Genomic DNA, 20111 nt, shown 5'->3' with positions numbered 1-20111 from the left:
TATTTTACCTTTATTTAACCAGGTAGGCAAGTACAATTGCGACCTGGCCAAGATAAAGCAAAGCAGTTCGACAGATAAAACGACACAGAGTTACACATGGAGTAAAAACAAACATACAGTCAATAATGCAGTATAAACAAGTCTATATACAATGTGAGCAAATGAGGTGAGAAGGGAGGTAAAGGCAAAAAAGGCCATGATGGCAAAGTAAATACAATATAGCAAGTAAAATACTGGAATGGTAGTTTTGCAATGGAAGAATGTGCAAAGTAGAAATAAAAAATGTGTTAACATTGCCAAAGCAAGTGAGGTAGACAACATACAAAGTGAATATATAAAGTGAAAAACAACAAAAATTAACAGTAAACATTACACATACAGAAGTTTCAAAACAGTAAAGACATTACAAATGTCATATTATATATATACACAGTGTTCTAACAATGTACAAATGGCTAAAGGACACAAGATATCTCTCTGTCTCTCTTTCTCTCTCTATCTCTGTCTCTCTCTCTCTCTATCTCTCTTTCTCTCTCTATCTCTGTCTCTCTCTCTCTCTCTGTCTCTCTATCTCTCTCTCTCTCTCTCATTCTCTCTTCATTTTGATGTTCTTCCCACTGACATCTGAACCTGTCATTAAAAGAAAGATGTGGACAGTTTCTTTGGTGGACTTTAAAGAAAGGAGAAATGGGGGATTCTCTCAGTAGTTTCTCCCCTTTCACTCTATCATGCTCACACACAGTCCCCCTGTCTGTCTGTCTCTCTCTCTCTCTCTGTCTCTCTCTCTCACACACACAGTCCCCCTGTCTGTCTGTCTCTCTCTCTGTCTCTCTCACACACACAGTCCCCCTGTCTGTCTGTCTCTCTCTCTCTCTCTGTCTCTCTCACACACACAGTCTGTCTGTCTGTGATCTGCCACTCGCCTTCATCACACCAATTATTATCTTCTGGGCTGGCAACACAGACAGACACAGACACATACACACACACACAGAGTGTCAGAGCAGAGAGGCAGGGGAGGGTAATGTCATGGTGAAGTGTGTTTGATCAGTGATGTGTCTGATCCTAGAACAACTCCTACAGACTGTTGCATCATCTCGTGGTGATACACACACACACAGACACACACACACAGACACACACACACACACTCACAGACACACACACAGACACACACACACACACACACACACACACACACACACACACACACACACACACACACACACACACACACACACACACACACACACACACACACTCACAGACACACACACACACACACACACACACACACACACACACACACACACACACACACACACACACACACACACACACACACACACACACACACACACACACACTCACACAGACACACACACACAGACTCACACACACAGACACACAAACTCTGTTTAACTGACTATCTGTCTGACTAGCTGTCTTAATGTCTGTCTAGCTGACTGACTTTCTATCTAGCTGACTGACTGACACTGTAGCAGTCAGATGAATTCACGTAGCAGATGACAGTTTCACATTAACCATAAACAGGGTACCAGTATCTACCGTGGTGAGGAGGGGTTCAGGGTACCAGTATCTACCGTGGTGAGGAGGGGTTCAGGGTACCAGTATCTACCGTGGTGAGGAGGGGAGGAGGGGTTCAGGGTACCAGTATCTACCGTGGTGAGGAGGGGTTCAGGGTACCAGTATCTACCGTGGTGAGGAGGGGAGGAGGGGTTCAGGGTACCAGTATCTACCGTGGTGAAGAGGGGAGGAGGGGTTCAGGGTACCAGTATCTACCGTGGTGAGGAGGCGAGGAGGGGTTCAGGGTACCAGTATCTACCGTGGTGAGGAGGGGTTCAGGGTACCAGTATCTACCGTGGTGAGGAGGGGTTCAGGGTACCAGTATCTACCGTGGTGAGGAGGGGAGGAGGGGTTCAGGGTACCAGTATCTACCGTGGTGAGGAGGGGTTCAGGGTACCAGTATCTACCGTGGTGAGGAGGGGTTCAGGGTACCAGTATCTACCGTGGGGAGGAGGGGTTCAGGGTACCAGTATCTACCGTGGTGAGGAGGGGAGGAGGGGTTCAGGGTACCAGTATCTACCGTGGTGAGGAGGGGTTCAGGGTACCAGTATCTACCGTGGTGAGGAGGGGTTCAGGGTACCAGTATCTACCGTGGTGAGGAGGGGTTCAGGGTACCAGTATCTACCGTGGTGAGGAGGGGAGGAGGGGTTCAGGGTACCAGTATCTACCGAGGTGAGGAGGGGTTCAGGGTACCAGTATCTACCGTGGTGAGGAGGGGTTCAGGGTACCAGTATCTACCGAGGGGAGGAGGGGTTCAGGGTACCAGTATCTATCGTGGTGAGGAGGGGTTCAGGGTACCAGTATCTACCGTGGTGAGGAGGGGAGGAGGGGTTCAGGGTACCAGTATCTACCGTGGTGAGGAGGGGTTCAGGGTACCATTATCTACCGTGGTGAGGAGGGGAGGAGGGGTTCAGGGTACCAGTATCTACCGAGGTGAGGAGGGGTTCAGGGTACCAGTATCTACTGTGGTGAGGAGGGGTTCAGGGTACCAGTATCTACCGAGGGGAGGAGGGGTTCAGGGTACCAGTATCTATCGTGGTGAGGAGGGGTTCAGGGTACCAGTATCTACCGTGGTGAGGAGGGGAGGAGGGGTTCAGGGTACCAGTATCTACCGTGGTGAGGAGGGGTTCAGGGTACCAGTATCTACCGTGGTGAGGAGGGGTTCAGGGTACCAGTATCTACTGTGGTGAGGAGGGGTTCAGGGTACCAGTATCTACCGTGGTGAGGAGGGGAGGAGGGGTTCAGGGTACCAGTATCTACTGTGGTGAGGATGGGTTCAGGGTACCAGTATCTACTGTGGTGAGGAGGGGTTCAGGGTACCAGTATCTACCGTGGTGAGGAGGGGAGGAGGGGTTCAGGGTACCAGTATCTACCGTGGTGAGGAGGGGTTCAGGGTACCAGTATCTACCGTGGTGAGGAGGGGAGGAGGAGTTCAGGGTACCAGTATCTACCTTGGTGAGGAGGGGTTCAGGGTACCAGTATCTACCGTGGTGAGGAGGGGTTCAGGGTACCAGTATCTACCGTGGTGAGGAGGGGAGGAGGGGTTCAGGGTACCAGTATCTACCGAGGTGAGGAGGGGTTCAGGGTACCAGTATCTACTGTGGTGAGGAGGGGTTCAGGGTACCAGTATCTACCGAGGGGAGGAGGGGTTCAGGGTACCAGTATCTATCGTGGTGAGGAGGGGTTCAGGGTACCAGTATCTACCGTGGTGAGGAGGGGAGGAGGGGTTCAGGGTACCAGTATCTACCGTGGTGAGGAGGGGTTCAGGGTACCAGTATCTACCGTGGTGAGGAGGGGTTCAGGGTACCAGTATCTACTGTGGTGAGGAGGGGTTCAGGGTACCAGTATCTACCGTGGTGAGGAGGGGAGGAGGGGTTCAGGGTACCAGTATCTACTGTGGTGAGGATGGGTTCAGGGTACCAGTATCTACTGTGGTGAGGAGGGGTTCAGGGTACCAGTATCTACCGTGGTGAGGAGGGGAGGAGGGGTTCAGGGTACCAGTATCTACCGTGGTGAGGAGGGGTTCAGGGTACCAGTATCTACCGTGGGGAGGAGGAGTTCAGGGTACCAGTATCTACCTTGGTGAGGAGGGGTTCAGGGTACCAGTATCTACCGTGGTGAGGAGGGTTTCAGGGTACCAGTATCTACCGTGGTGAGGAAGGGAGGAGGGGCTCAGGGTACCAGTATCTACCGTGGGGAGGAGGGGTTCAGGGTACCAGTATCTACCGTGGTGAAGAGGGGAGGAGGAGTTCAGGGTAGCAGTATCTACCTTGGTGAGGAGGGGTTCAGGGTACCAGTATCTACCGTGGTGAGGAGGGTTTCAGGGTACCAGTATCTACCGTGGTGAGGAGGGGAGGAGGGGTTCAGGGTACCAGTATCTACCGTGGTGAGGAGGGGTTCAGGGTACCAGTATCTACCGTGGTGAAGAGGGGAGGAGGGGTTCAGAGTACCAGTATCTACCGTGGTGAGGAGGGGAGGAGTGGTTCTCTCTCTCTCTCTCTCTGTCTCTCTCTCTCTCTCTCTCTCACTCTCTCTCTCTCTCTCTCTCTCTCTCTCTCTCTCTCTCTCTCTCTCTCTCTCTCTCTCTCTCTCTCTCTCTCTCTCTCTCTCTCTCTCTCTCTCTCTCTCTCTCTCTCTCTCTCTCTCTCTCTCTCTCTCCTCTCTCTCTCTCTCTCTCTCTCTCTCTCTCTCTCTCTCTCTCTCTCTCCTCTCTCTCTCTCTCTCTCTCTCCTCTCTCTCTCTCTCTCTCTCTCTCTCTCTCTCTCTCTCTCTCTCTCTCTCTCTCTCTCTCTCTCTCTCTCTCTCTCTCTGTCTCTCTCTCTCTCTCTCTCTCTCTCTGTCTCTGTCTCTGTCTCTGTCTCTCTCTGTCTCTCTCCTCTTCTTGGAAGGAGTCATCCCTCCATGTCTCTATCATTCAGCCATGAGAGAGGGACAAACGTGTCACAGCCAAGCCAGTCAGTCAATCAGCCAGCAAGCCTGTCAGTCACAGTAAGCCAGCCAATAAGTCATTCATTCAGCCAATCATCCACAGTACGTGCCAGTCACAGTCAGCCAGCTAGTCAGTCAGTCGGTGGCTGATGTCTCAGGATTGTTCAACGGTCTCCATGACTATGGTCGCCAAATGCCTGGAACTTTCCCAAAATGTCCTGCTTTCCCAGAAATCCTGTTTTAAAGATTCCTTGAATTAAGGGGGAATAAGCAGGAAATGCCAGAATCATCCAATCAGTTACCAGAATTCTGCATCCTTACTCATGACGGTAGTGGTCTGTGGTCGACTGCTGTGGTCGACTGCTGTGGTCGACTGCTGTGGTCGACTGCTTTAATGTCGGCCACCATTTTGTTGTTGTAGTTAAAGTGATGTCAGACATGTCCTGAGTGAACTGAATCGCTGTGTCTGTTAAAGTCAGTCAGGAACCCTTGTTTTCTGTTCATTACAGACAAAAAGCCAAACCCTGTCAATGACAATGTGAGTGTATTGCAATTACTGTCTCTCTCACTGCTTGTTCTCTTCTTCTTCAGTCACCCTCTGTCCTACTCAGTCCTTCTTCTCTCCTCGCTTTCACTGTCACTCTCCTCCTGTGTCCTCTCATTTCCTCCCTGGTCCTCCTTTCTCTCAGAGTTCCAGTCAGTTACTGTCAGTGTCACTTCTCCTCTTCCTCCTCCTCCTCTTTCTTCTCTGCCTCCTCCACCTCTTCCTCCTCCACCTCCTCCTCCTCCACCTCCACCTCCTCCTCTTCCTCCTCCTCCTCTTTCTCCTCCGCCTCCTCCACCTCCTCCTCCTCCACCTCCACCTCCTCCTCTTCCTCCTCCACCTCCACCTCCTCTTCCTCCTCCTCCTCCCCCTCCTCCTCTTCCTCCTCCTCCTCTTCCTCCTCCTCCGCCTCCTCCTCCTCTTCCTCCTCCTCCGCCTCCTCCTCCTCCCATAAAGGATTGTTTTATACTAAAATATACTGTATCGTAATCCACACAACACAGGCATTGCTTTGGGTAATTTAAATAAATCCTGAATTCCACTCTCCAAAATGCTTTGTTAATATAGAACATGGGTATTCAACTTTGACCCTATGAGGTCTGGAGCCTGCTGGTGTTCTGTTCTACCTGATCATTAATATCACCCACCTGGTGTCCCAGGTCTAAATCAGGCCCTGATCATTAATATCACCCCACCTGGTGTCCCAGGTCTAAATCAGGCACTGATCGTTAATATCACCCCACCTGGTGTCCCAGGTCTAAATCAGGCCCTGATCATTAATATCACCCACTTGGTGTACTAGGTCTAAATCAGGCCCTGATCATCAATATCACCCCACCTGGTGTCCCAGGTCTAAATCAGGCACTGATCGTTAATATCACCCCACCTGGTGTCCCAGGTCTAAATCAGGCCCTGATCATTAATATCACCCCACCTGGTGTCCCAGGTCTAAATCAGGCCCTGATCATTAATATCACCCCACCTGGTCCTGAATTAGAGGGCAACAACAGTTGCAGTGGAACAGTTGGAGGGATAAATAGAATAGAAGAATAGAATAACCTTTTGTGGATATTTGCTGGTAAAACACTTGTATATGAGTTGATGCAGATCCTTTTGTCGGATTGGAACACAGTACCGATCACCTAAATGTTTTCTTCTCTGTCATTGTTGATACAGAATATGCTTCCTAGTAAAGCCACTTTTAGGCTTTGAGTTCTGATATGTTATGAGTTCTAATGTACAGGGCTTTTGTAAAGTATTCAGACCCCTTGACTTTTTCCTCATTTTGTAACATTACAGCCTTATGCTAAAATTGAATTAATTAATAACAAATTAACATTATTTTTTTTAAATTTAAATTGATCACATTTTTTTTTTTTTCTCATAAACCTACACACAATAACCCATAACGGCATAGCAAAAGAGGTTTTTAGACATTTTTTGCTAATGTATTAAAAATAAATAAACAGAAATCACATTTACATAAGTATTCAGACCCTTTACACCTACAACCTTTGGCAGTAATTACAGCCTTTAGGGTTCAAGTCCGGGTTCTGGCTGGGCCACTCAAGGACATTCAGAGACTTATCCCCAAAGCAGCTCCTGCGTTGTCTTGGCTGTGTGTTTAGGTTCGTTGTCCTGTTGGAAGGTGAACCTTTGCCCTAGTCTGAGGTCTTGAGCCATTCCGTAAAAATTGAGCTCTATAGGAGTAAACTGTTTACGTGTAGGTATGTACGGCAGGACCAAATCGGAAAGACATGAGAACGCCCATGTAATGCTTTGTAGGTTAGCAGTAAAACCTTGAAATCAGCCCTAACCTTAACAGGAAGCCAGTGTAGAGAGGCTAGCACTGGAGTAATATGATCAGATGTTTTGGTTCTAGTCAGGATTCTAGCAGCCGTATTTAGCACTAACTGAAGTTTATTTAGTGCTTTATCCGGGTAGCCGGAAAGTAGAGCATTGCAGTTGTCTAACCTAGAAGTGACAAAAGCATGGATTAATTTTTCTGCATCATTTTTGGACAGAAAGTTTCAGATTTTTGCAATGTTACGTAGATGGAAAAAAGCTGTCCTTGAAATAGTCTTGATATGTTCTTCAAAAGAGAGATCAGGGTCCAGAGTAACGCCAAGGTCCTTCAGTTTTATTTGAGATGACTGCACTCACTGAGGTTGATTTATCAGCAGGTTTTCATCAAGGATCTCTCTGTTCTTTGCTCCATTCATCTTTGCCTCGATCCCGACTAAAACAACCCCACAGCATGATGCTGCCACCACCATGCTTCATCATAGGGATGGTGCCAGTTTTCCTCCAGACGTGACTCTTGGGATTCAGGACGAAATAGTTGAATCTTGGTTTCATCAGACCAGAGAATCTTGTTTCTCATGGTCTGATAATCTTTAGGTGCCTTTTGGCAAAGTCCAAGCGGGCTGTCATGTGCCTTTTACTGAGGAGTGGTTTCCGTCTGGCCACTCTACCATAAAGGTCTGATTGGTGGAGTGCTGCAGTGATGGTTGTCCTTCTGGAAGGTTCTCCCATCTCCACAGGGGAGCTCTAGAGCTCTGTCAGAATGACCATTAGGTTATTGGTCACCTCCCTGACAAAGGCCCTTCTTCCCCGATTGCTCAGTTTGGCAGGGTGGCCAGCTCTAGGACGAGTCTTGGTGGTTCCAAACTTGTTCCATTTAAGAATGATGGAGAACACTGTGTTTTTGGGGACCTTCAATGCGGCAGCCATGTTTTGGTACCCTTCCCCAGATCTGTGCCTCGACACAATCCTGTCTCGGAGCTCTACGGACAATTTGTTTGACCTCATGACTTGGTTTTTGCTCTGACATGCACTGTCAACTTCAGGACCTTATATAGACAGGTATGTGCCTTTCCAAATCATGTCCAATCAATTGCATTTACCACAGGTGGACTCCAATCAAGTTGTAGAAACATCTCAAGGATGATCAATGGAAACAAGATGCACCTGAGCTCAATTTCAAGTTTCATAGCGAAGGGTCTGAATACTTACCTAAATGTCATATTTCAGTTTTTTATTGTTAATGCATTTGCAGCATCGTTCATTGTCATTATGGGGTATTGTGATGTCATTATGGGGTATTGTGATGTCATTATGGGGTATTGTGATGTCATTATGGGGGTATTGTGATGTCATTATGGGGTATTGTGCTGTCATTATGGGGGTATTGTGATGTCATTATGGGGTATTGTGAGTAGATTGCTGAGGATTTTGTTTTTCATACATTAAGGCTGTAACGTAACAAAATGTAGGAAAAGTCAATGGGTCTGAATTCTTTCCAAAGGCCCTGTATGTGATTACCGAATCTGTTTGTCTGAGTGAGTGATGGTTGTAGATGTTTTTGGTCCCACTTTAAAAATCAAATGTATTTACAAAGCCCTTTTTACATCAGCAGATGTCACAAAGTGCTGTACAGAAACCCAGCCTAAAACCCCAAACAGCAAGCAATGCAGAGGTAGAAGCACGGGGGGGAATGATATCACCAGACCACAAACGTACTACCACGAGTAGTAAGTGACTCAGCCCCCGTAATCGGGTCAGAGGCAGAGAATCACAGTGGAGAGAGGGGAACCAGCCAGGCAGAGACAGCAGTACAGTATAGTAGCACCAGTAAGCCAGTGACTCAGCCCCCGTAATCGGGTCAGATGCAGAGAATCCCAGTGGAGAGAGGGGAACCAGCCAGGCAGAGACAGCAGTACAGTATAGTAGCACCAGTAAGCCAGTGACTCAGCCCCCGTAATCAGGTCAGATGCACAGAATCCCAGTGGTGAGAGGGGAACCGGCCACGCAGAGACAGCAAGGGCAGTTCGTCATGCCAGTGCCTTGCCATTCACCTTCACACCCCTGGGCCATAGGAGTCTTCAGTAAAGACTTAAAGGTCACGACCGAGTCTACGTCTCTCACATGGATAAGCAGACCATTCCATAAAAATGGAGCTCTATAGGAGAAAACCCTGCCTCCTGCTGTTTGCTTAGAAATTCTAGGGACAATTAGGAGGCCTGCGTCTTGTGACCGTAGCGTACGTGTAGGTATGTACGGCAGGACCAAATCCGAGAGATAGGTAGGAGCAAGCCCATGTAATGCTTTGTAGGTTAGCAGTAACATCTTGAAATCAGCCCTTGCTTTGACAGGAAGCCAGTGTAGAAAGGCTAGCACTGGAGCAATATGATTGAATTTTGGGGTTCTAGTCAAGATTCTAGCAGCCGTGTTGAGAACTAGCTGATGTTTATGTAGTTCTTTATACGGGAAGCCGGAGACTAGAGCGTTGCAGTAGTCTAATATAGAAGTAGCCAGACATTAGAGCGTTGCAGTAGTCTAATATAGAAGTAGCCAGACAGTAGAGCGTTGCAGTAGTCTAATATAGAAGTAGCCAGACAGTAGAGCGTTGCAGTCGTCTAATATAGAAGTAGCCAGACTGTAGAGCATTGCAGTAGTCTAATATAGAAGTAGCCAAACAGTAGAGTGTTGCAGTAGTCTAATCTAGAAGTAGCCAGACAGTAGAGCGTTGCAGTAGTCTAATCTAGAAGTAGCCAGACAGTAGAGTGTTGCAGTAGTCTAATATAGAAGTAGCCAGACAGTAGAGTGTTGCGGTAGTCTAATGTAGAAGTAGCCAGACAGTAGAGCGTTGCAGTCGTCTAATATAGAAGTAGCCAGACAGTAGAGCGTTGCAGTAGTCTAATATGGAAGTAGCCAGAGACTAGAGTGTTGCAGTAGTCTAATCTAGAAGTAGCCAGACAGTAGAGCATTGCAGTAGTCTAATATAGAAGTAGCCAGACAGTAGAGTGTTGCAGTAGTCTAATCTAGAAGTAGCCAGACAGTAGAGCGTTGCAGTAGTCTAATATAGAAGTAGCCAGAGACTAGAGCGTTGCAGTAGTCTAATCTAGAAGTAGCCAGACAGTAGAGCGTTGCAGTAGTCTAATATAGAAGTAGCCAGACAGTAGAGCATTGCAGTCGTCTAATCTAGAAGTAGCCAGACAGTAGAGCATTGCAGTAGTCTAATATAGAAGTAGCCAGACAGTAGAGTGTTGCAGTAGTCTAATCTAGAAGTAGCCAGACAGTAGAGCGTTGCAGTAGTCTAATATAGAAGTAGCCAGAGACTAGAGCGTTGCAGTAGTCTAATCTAGAAGTAGCCAGACAGTAGAGCGTTGCAGTAGTCTAATATAGAAGTAGCCAGACAGTAGAGCATTGCAGTAGTCTAATATAGAAGTAGCCAGACAGTAGAGCATTGCAGTCGTCTAATATAGAAGTAGCCAGACAGTAGAGCATTGCAGTAGTCTAATATAGAAGTAGCCAGACAGTAGTCTAATCTAGAAGTGACAAAAACACTTTCGTTATTCTGCATCCCATTTTTTGGTCAAAAACGTTTCAGATTTGTTATGTTATGATGCTGCTCTTGAAATATTCTTCACAGGTTGGAAAGCATTATAAAGGCTTCATACGCACCACATAAAGGATTCTCACATTATCTATAAGCGTCTCATACTGTATAAATGGTGTATGAACATACATAGTGTGTTATGTCACAATCGGCAATTCACTGGGAATGGTTATGTCACCCGCTATACACTGGGGTGCTTATAAAGCCTGTATGCACTTTGTATAAAGACTTTATAAGTTGTACTTTGTTTAAAGTGGGAACCAGTTGTTTACCCTCCTATAGTACTTATTGTCAATAAACCATGTTGGACTGGTCACTAGTACAGGACAGTTAACCATGTTAGACTGGTCACTAGTACAGGACTGTTAACCATGTTGGACTGGTCACTAGTACAGGACAGTTAACCATGTTAGACTGGTCACTAGTACAGGACTGTTAACCATGTTGGACTGGTCACTAGTACAGGACAGTTAACCATGTTAGACTGGTCACTAGTACAGGACTGTTAACCATGTTGGACTGGTCACTAGTACAGGACAGTTAACCATGTTAGACTGGTCACTAGTACAGGACTGTTAACCATGTTGGACTGGTCACTAGTACAGGACAGTTAACCATGTTAGACTGGTCACTAGTACAGGACTGTTAACCATGTTGGACTGGTCACTAGTACAGGACAGTTAACCATGTTAGACTGGTCACTAGTACAGGACTGTTAACCATGTTAGACTGGTCACTAGTACAGGACAGTTAACCATGTTAGACTGGTCACTAGTACAGGACTGTTAACCATGTTGGACTGGTCACTAGTACAGGACAGTTAACCATGTTGGACCACTAGTACAGGACAGTTAACCATGTTAGACTGGTCACTAGTACAGGACAGTTAACCATGTTGGACTGGTCACTAGTACAGGACAGTTAACCATGTTGGACTGGTCACTAGTACAGGACAGTTAACCATGTTGGACTGGTCACTAGTACAGGACAGTTAACCATGTTGGACTGGTCACTAGTACAGGACAGTTAACCATGTTGGACCACTAGTACAGGACAGTTAACCATGTTGGACTGGCTACTAGTACAGGACAGTTAACCATGTTGGACTGGTCACTAGTACAGGACAGTTAACCATGTTGGACTGGTCACTAGTACAGGACAGTTAACCATGTTGGACTGGTCACTAGTACAGGACAGTTAACCATGTTGGACTGGTCACTAGTACAGGACAGTTAACCATGTTGGACTGGTCACTAGTACAGGACAGTTAACCATGTTGGACTGGTCACTAGTACAGGACAGTTAACCATGTTGGACTGGTCACTAGTACAGGACAGTTAACCATGTTGGACTGGTCACTAGTACAGGACAGTTAACCATGTTGGACTGGTCACTAGTACAGGACAGTTAACCATGTTGGACTGGTCACTAGTACAGGACAGTTAACCATGTTGGACTGGTCACTAGTACAGGACAGTTAACCATGTTGGACTGGTCACTAGTACAGGACAGTTAACCATGTTGGACTGGTCACTAGTACAGGACAGTTAACCATGTTGGACTGGTCACTAGTACAGGACAGTTAACCATGTTGGACTGGTCACTAGTACAGGACAGTTAACCATGTTGGACTGGTCACTAGTACAGGACAGTTAACCATGTTAGACTAGTCACTAGTACAGGACAGTTAACCATGTTAGACTAGTCACTAGTACAGGACAGTTAACCATGTTAGACTGGTCACTAGTACAGGACAGTGGTTGGCATCAGTGTATGTAAATGCATGTGTGTTTCTGTGTGTTTCAGGTACCAGGACATGAGGAGACAGATCGGCTTTGAGATCAGAGACATGTGGTATAATCTAGGTATGAATCATCTATTTCGTGTTCTTCATATGTATTCATATGTGACCGACCGGCTCCATTCGGTCTTATGTAGCAACTCTTCAGATGGGTTTTTTTAAAAGTAGAGACTCAGAGCTAGAAAATGGTATATCATAACACTACTGTTGAGGAACAATTGGAATGTAATTCTGCTTTGAAAGTTGATAAACTTGTAACCCCACTTTTGAGAAAATGACCCTTTAATGTTTTGGTACTACTACTGGAGAGCTCTTCTTTCACATGTGAGGCCATGTGCTAAACAGAGTGAGTACCGGCAGTTTAGTAAACAACGATGAAATGAAACTACTTTCTGTCTAAATTAGAAATGTGAAATATCTGAAAATGTAGCTAGTTAACGCTAGACTATCTTTCCTGTATACATCATCATGCCTGATGGACGCGTCTCCCTGATGCCATGCCACGATTGCCCTTAGTTTGATGATGTAATCCGGAGACAGGTGTTTTCTCCATCTCTTCATCTCTCATTGAACCATGTTGCAAACCATATTCTCACAATGTTATATTTAATCCAATTCATTTTAGTTCCATATACATTCAACTTCTCATGCCCTTCATTCACAGATCCCTGCAAGTGTCGTACAGTCACTATTAGAAGGTCAATGACACATGTTGAAGTGGGATATTTCCTAAGTGTTATGTTTATATCCGGGTCCATCTGGGAGTTTGTCTGGAGTGGTTACCAGGTTGTTAGTGAAAACAGGAAGGAATAAGGATGGAGAATAGAGGGTCGAATCATAGGTTACCAGCTTGTTAGTGAAAACAGGAAGTACTAAGGATAGAGGATAGAGGGTCGGATCATGGGTTACCAGGTTGTTATTGAAAACAGGAAGGACTAAGAATAGAGGGTCAGATCATGGGTTACCAGGTTGTTAGTGATAACAGGAGGGACTAAGGACAGAGGGTCGGATCATGGGTTACCTGGTTGTTAGTGAAAACAGGAAGGAATAAGGACAGAGGGTCGGATCATGGGTTAACAGCTTGTTAGTGAAAACAGGAAGAACTAAGGATAGAGGATAGAGGGTCGGATCATGGGTTACCAGGTTGTTAGTGAAAACAGGAAGGACTAAGAATAGAGGGTCGGATCATGGGTTACCAGGTTGTTAGTGAAAACAAGAAGGACGAAGGATAGAGAATAGAGGGTCGGATCATGGGTTACCAGATTGTTAGTGAAAACAGGAAGGACTAAGGATAGAGAATAGAGGGTCGGATCATGGGTTACCAGGTTGTTAGTGAAAACAGGAAGGACTAAGGATAGATGATAGAGGGTCGGATCATGGGTTACCAGGTTGTTAGTGAAAACAGGAAGGACTAGGACAGAGGGTCGGATCATGGGTTACCAGCTTGTTAGTGAAAACAGGAAGGACTAAGGATAGAGAATAGAGGGTCGAATCCTGGGTTACCAGATTGTTAGTGAAAACAGGAAGGACTAAGGATAGAGAATAGAGGGTCGGATCATGGGTTACCAGGTTGTTAGTGAAAACAGGAAGGACTAAGAATAGAGGGTCGGATCATGGGTTACCAGATTGTTAGTGAAAACAGGAAGGACTAAGGATAGAGAATAGAGGGTCGGATCATGGGTTACCAGGTTGTTAGTGAAAACAGGAAGGACTAAGAATAGAGGGTCGGATCATGGGTTACCAGGTTGTTAGTGAAAACAGGAAGGACTAAGGATAGAGAATAGAGGGTCGGATCATGGGTTACCAGGTTGTTAGTGAAAACAGGAAGGACTAAGAATAGAGGGTCAGATCATGGGTTACCAGGTCGTTAGTGAAAACAGGAAGGACTAAGGATAGAGAATAGAGGGTCGGATCATGGGTTACCAGACTGTTAGTGAAAACAGGAAGGACTAAGAATAGAGGGTCGGATCATGGGTTACCAGGTTGTTAGTGAAAACAGGAAGGACTAAGAATAGAGGGTCAGATCATGGGTTACCAGGTTGTTAGTGAAAACAGGAAGGACTAAGGATAGAGAATAGAGGGTCGGATCATGGGTTAATTGGCTTCATGTTGTGGTTGTGGAAGCAGAACTACAGCACAGACATCACAAAGGAGACAGAGAATGACAAGGTGTTAGTTTGAATAGGCCTGTTCTGTTCCTTCAAATAGGTCTCTGCTTTTCTATTTCTCTCATGCTCTCTCGTTCTGAAGTACAACTCTTACCATGATGTCCTATTGATTCCCACACCAGTGTTTTCATAATTCAAGCAATTCTGGTTTTGGACCTGAGGCTTTTCTTAGGAAAATCACCTCTCATCTTCTGAATGTCAATCTAAACGCTGATGAACACTGAAAAGACATTGGAGGAATTGCTGATACATGTTTATGCCCCTGGGGGGCCCTCTAGTAGTTTCCTCCAGTGGTTTACACCAACATACTGTACCATCTCATCAGATACATGTTTATACCCCTGGGGGGCCCCTCTAGTAGTGTCCTCCAGTGGTTTACACCAAGACAATTTAACATACTGTACCATCTCACCAGGAATCGTTTATTAATGCTATTTGTTGATTTATTTAACTATTTCCTCATTCATGTATAACACTGGTGTGGGAATCAAAACAGAGATGCTTGTTCTAGGTCCCAAGAAACAAAGAGATCTTCTGTTGAATCTGACAATTAGTCTTAATGGTTGTACAGTCGTCTCAAATAAAGCTGTGAAGGACCTCAGCGTTACTCTGGACCCTGATCTCTCTTTTGAAGAACATATCAAGACTGTTTCGAGGACAGCTTTTTTCCATCTACGTAACATTGCAAAAATCAGAAACTTTCTGTCCAAAAATGATGCAGAAAAATTAATCCATGCTTTTGTCACTTCTAGGTTAGACTACTGCAATGCTCTACTTTCCGGCTACCCGGATAAAGCACTAAATAAACTTCAGTTAGTGCTAAATATTTCTGTATTATCTATGTATCTCACCAGGAACTGATCGTCATTTAGTTTAATGTCTTTAATTATGTAATCATCCGTGTATTAATGTGTTCCCAGGTCTTACGAAGATCAATATGTTATCAATATGCATATTACTCACAGGTCCACACAGGATCAATAAGCATATTCCTCACAGGTCCACACAGGATCAATAAGCATATTCCTCACAGGTCCACACAGGATCAATAAGCATATTACTCACAGGTCCACACAGGATCAATAAGCATATTACTCACAGGTCCACACAGGATCAATAAGCATATTACTCACAGGTCCACACAGGATCAATAAGCATATTACTCACAGGTCCACACAGGATCAATAAGCATATTACTCACAGGTTCCACACAGGATCAATAAGCATATTACTCACAGGTCCACACAGGATCAATAAGCATATTACTCACAGGTCCACACAGGATCAATAAGCATATTACTCACAGGTCCACACAGGATCAATAAGCATATTACTCACAGGTCCACACAGGATCAATAAGCATATTAATCACCAATAATTAATCAATAAGCATATTACTCACCAATAATTATACACAGGATCAATAAGCATATTACTCCCCAATAATTATACACAGGATCAATAAGCATATTACTCACCAATAATTATACACAGGATCAATAAGCATATTACTCCCCAATAATTATACACAGGATCAATAAGCATATTACTCACCAATAATTATACACAGGATCAATAAGCATATTACTCCCCAATAATTATACACAGGATCAATAAGCATATTACTCACCAATAATTATACACAGGATCAATAAGCATATTACTCCCCAATAATTATACACAGGATCAATAAGCATATTACTCCCCAATAATTATACACAGGATCAATAAGCATATTACTCCCCAATAATTATACACAGGATCAATAAGCATATTACTCCCCAATAATTATACACAGGATCAATAAGCATATTACTCCCCAATAATTATACACAGGATCAATAAGCATATTACTCCCCAATAATTATACACAGGATCAATAAGCATATTACTCACCAATAATGAATCAATAAGCATATTACTCACCAATAATGAATCAATAAGCATATTACTCACAGGTTCCACACAGGATCAATAAGCATATTACTCACCAATAATTAATCAATAAGCATATTACTCACCAATAATTAATCAATAAGCATATTACTCACCAATAATTAATCAATAAGCATATTAATAGTTATTAGTCCCTTTTATTTTTGCATCTCTTCAGTCATCTATTATAATAATAAAATAGCAACTCTTTTTATCCAGTAGTGCGTTCTGTATATTTTGGTAACGGGGGGGGGGCCCAGCAGGAAGTGAACCCCACGTGCCTCCATGCTCAACCAACTCTTTTTATCCAGTAGTGCGTTCTGTATATTTTGGTAACGGGGGGGGGGCCCAGCAGGAAGTGAACCCCACGTGCCTCCATGCTCAACCAACTCTTTTTATCCAGTAGTGCGTTCTGTATATTTTGGTAACGGGGGGGGGCCCAGCAGGAAGTGAACCCCACGTGCCTCCATGCTCAACCAACTCTTTTTATCCAGTAGTGCGTTCTGTATATTTTGGTAACGGGGGGGGGCCCAGCAGGAAGTGAACCCCACGTGCCTCCATGCTCAACCAACTCTTTTTATCCAGTAGTGCGTTCTGTATATTTTGGTAACGGGGGGGGGCCCAGCAGGAAGTGAACCCCACGTGCCTCCATGCTCAACCAACTCTTTTTATCCAGTAGTGCGTTCTGTATATTTTGGTAACGGGGGGGGGCCCAGCAGGAAGTGAACCCCACGTGCCTCCATGCTCAACCAACTCTTTTTATCCAGTAGTGCGTTCTGTATATTTTGGTAACGGGGGGGGGCCCAGCAGGAAGTGAACCCCACGTGCCTCCATGCTCAACCAACTCTTTTTATCCAGTAGTGCGTTCTGTATATTTTGGTAACGGGGGGGGGGCCCAGCAGGAAGTGAACCCCACGTGCCTCCATGCTCAACCAACTCTTTTTATCCAGTAGTGCGTTCTGTATATTTTGGTAACGGGGGGGGGCCCAGCAGGAAGTGAACCCCACGTGCCTCCATGCTCAACCAACTCTTTTTATCCAGTAGTGCGTTCTGTATATTTTGGTAACGGGGGGGGCCCAGCAGGAAGTGAACCCCACGTGCCTCCATGCTCAACCAACTCTTTTTATCCAGTAGTGCGTTCTGTATATTTTGGTAACGGGGGGGGGCCCAGCAGGAAGTGAACCCCACGTGCCTCCATGCTCAACCAACTCTTTTTATCCAGTAGTGCGTTCTGTATATTTTGGTAACGGGGGGGGGCCCAGCAGGAAGTGAACCCCACGTGCCTCCATGCTCAACCAACTCTTTTTATCCAGTAGTGCGTTCTGTATATTTTGGTAACGGGGGGGGGGCCCAGCAGGAAGTGAACCCCACGTGCCTCCATGCTCAACCAACTCTTTTTATCCAGTAGTGCGTTCTGTATATTTTGGTAACGGGGGGGGGCCCAGCAGGAAGTGAACCCCACGTGCCTCCATGCTCAACCAACTCTTTTTATCCAGTAGTGCGTTCTGTATATTTTGGTAACGGGGGGGGGCCCAGCAGGAAGTGAACCCCACGTGCCTCCATGCTCAACCAACTCTTTTTATCCAGTAGTGCGTTCTGTATATTTTGGTAACGGGGGGGGGCCCAGCAGGAAGTGAACCCCACGTGCCTCCATGCTCAACCAACTCTTTTTATCCAGTAGTGCGTTCTGTATATTTTGGTAACGGGGGGGGGCCCAGCAGGAAGTGAACCCCACGTGCCTCCATGCTCAACCAACTTTTTTTATCCAGTAGTGCGTTCTGTATATTTTGGTAACGGGGGGGGGCCCAGCAGGAAGTGAACCCCACGTGCCTCCATGCTCAACCAACTCTTTTTATCCAGTAGTGCGTTCTGTATATTTTGGTAACGGGGGGGGGCCCAGCAGGAAGTGAACCCCACGTGCCTCCATGCTCAACCAACTCTTTTTATCCAGTAGTGCGTTCTGTATATTTTGGTAACGGGGGGGGGCCCAGCAGGAAGTGAACCCCACGTGCCTCCATGCTCAACCAACTCTTTTTATCCAGTAGTGCGTTCTGTATATTTTGGTAACGGGGGGGGGCCCAGCAGGAAGTGAACCCCACGTGCCTCCATGCTCAACCAACTCTTTTTATCCAGTAGTGCGTTCTGTATATTTTGGTAACGGGGGGGGGCCCAGCAGGAAGTGAACCCCACGTGCCTCCATGCTCAACCAGCTCTTTTTATCCAGTAGTGCGTTCTGTATATTTTGGTAACGGGGGGGGGCCCAGCAGGAAGTGAACCCCACGTGCCTCCATGCTCAACCAGCTCTTTTTATCCAGTAGTGCGTTCTGTATATTTTGGTAACGGGGGGGGGCCCAGCAGGAAGTGAACCCCACGTGCCTCCATGCTCAACCAACTCTTTTTATCCAGTAGTGCGTTCTGTATATTTTGGTAACGGGGGGGGGCCCAGCAGGAAGTGAACCCCACGTGCCTCCATGCTCAACCAACTCTTTTTATCCAGTAGTGCGTTCTGTATATTTTGGTAACGGGGGGGGGCCCAGCAGGAAGTGAACCCCACGTGCCTCCATGCTCAACCAACTCTTTTTATCCAGTAGTGCGTTCTGTATATTTTGGTAACGGGGGGGGGCCCAGCAGGAAGTGAACCCCACGTGCCTCCATGCTCAACCAACTCTTTTTATCCAGTAGTGCGTTCTGTATATTTTGGTAACGGGGGGGGGCCCAGCAGGAAGTGAACCCCACGTGCCTCCATGCTCAACCAACTCTTTTTATCCAGTAGTGCGTTCTGTATATTTTGGTAACGGGGGGGGGCCCAGCAGGAAGTGAACCCCACGTGCCTCCATGCTCAACCAACTCTTTTTATCCAGTAGTGCGTTCTGTATATTTTGGTAACGGGGGGGGCCCAGCAGGAAGTGAACCCCACGTGCCTCCATGCTCAACCAACTCTTTTTATCCAGTAGTGCGTTCTGTATATTTTGGTAACGGGGGGGGGCCCAGCAGGAAGTGAACCCCACGTGCCTCCATGCTCAACCAACTCTTTTTATCCAGTAGTGCGTTCTGTATATTTTGGTAACGGGGGGGGGCCCAGCAGGAAGTGAACCCCACGTGCCTCCATGCTCAACCAACTCTTTTTATCCAGTAGTGCGTTCTGTATATTTTGGTAACGGGGGGGGCCCAGCAGGAAGTGAACCCCACGTGCCTCCATGCTCAACCAACTCTTTTTATCCAGTAGTGCGTTCTGTATATTTTGGTAACGGGGGGGGGCCCAGCAGGAAGTGAACCCCACGTGCCTCCATGCTCAACCAGCTTGAGTTGCAGAGGACCACCTTTATCTATGGCCTGGTCCCCTTTAAATGTACTGTCATCTATTGACCGTTTGTTCATTATTCCCTCATCCATGTATTCATCCACAGGTTATATATCATTATATAACCTGTGGATTATATAATATATGTCATTTAGCAGACTCTTTTATCCAAAGTGCCTAATTATTTTGTTAAATGTATGTGTGGGTGGTCCTGGGAATTCAACCCATTATCATGGCCTTGTAACAGTTGGGTTAACTGCCTGTTCAGGGGCAGAACGACAGATTTGTACCTTGTCAGCTCGGGGATTCGATCCAGCAACCTTTTGGTTACTGGCCCAACGCTCTAACCCCTAGGCTACCTGCTGCCCCAGGTTACTGGCCCAACGCTCTAACCACTAGGCTACCTGCTGCCCCAGGTTACTGGCCCAACGCTCTAACCACTAGGC

At 46.1% G+C, this 20111-nt stretch overlaps 1 protein-coding gene across 1 annotated transcript in view; it reads left to right on the top strand.

Moving 5' to 3' along the window:
* The window catches only part of LOC116359717 (dedicator of cytokinesis protein 1-like), a gene marked incomplete at its 5' end in the record, with an annotated part of 464327 nt that overhangs the window by 334166 nt on the left and 110050 nt on the right, over positions 1–20111 (top strand). Inside the window, 1 exon segment of the mRNA XM_031813059.1 lies at positions 12267–12325. Coding sequence (XP_031668919.1) covers positions 12267–12325 — 59 coding nt within the window.

This window comes from Oncorhynchus kisutch, unplaced genomic scaffold (assembly GCF_002021735.2).
Source record: "Oncorhynchus kisutch isolate 150728-3 unplaced genomic scaffold, Okis_V2 Okis04b-Okis11a_hom, whole genome shotgun sequence".
Taxonomy (NCBI): Eukaryota; Metazoa; Chordata; class Actinopteri; order Salmoniformes; family Salmonidae; genus Oncorhynchus; species Oncorhynchus kisutch.
Note: the sequence above shows the minus strand (reverse complement) of the source record. Positions and strands in the feature narration are given on the sequence as shown.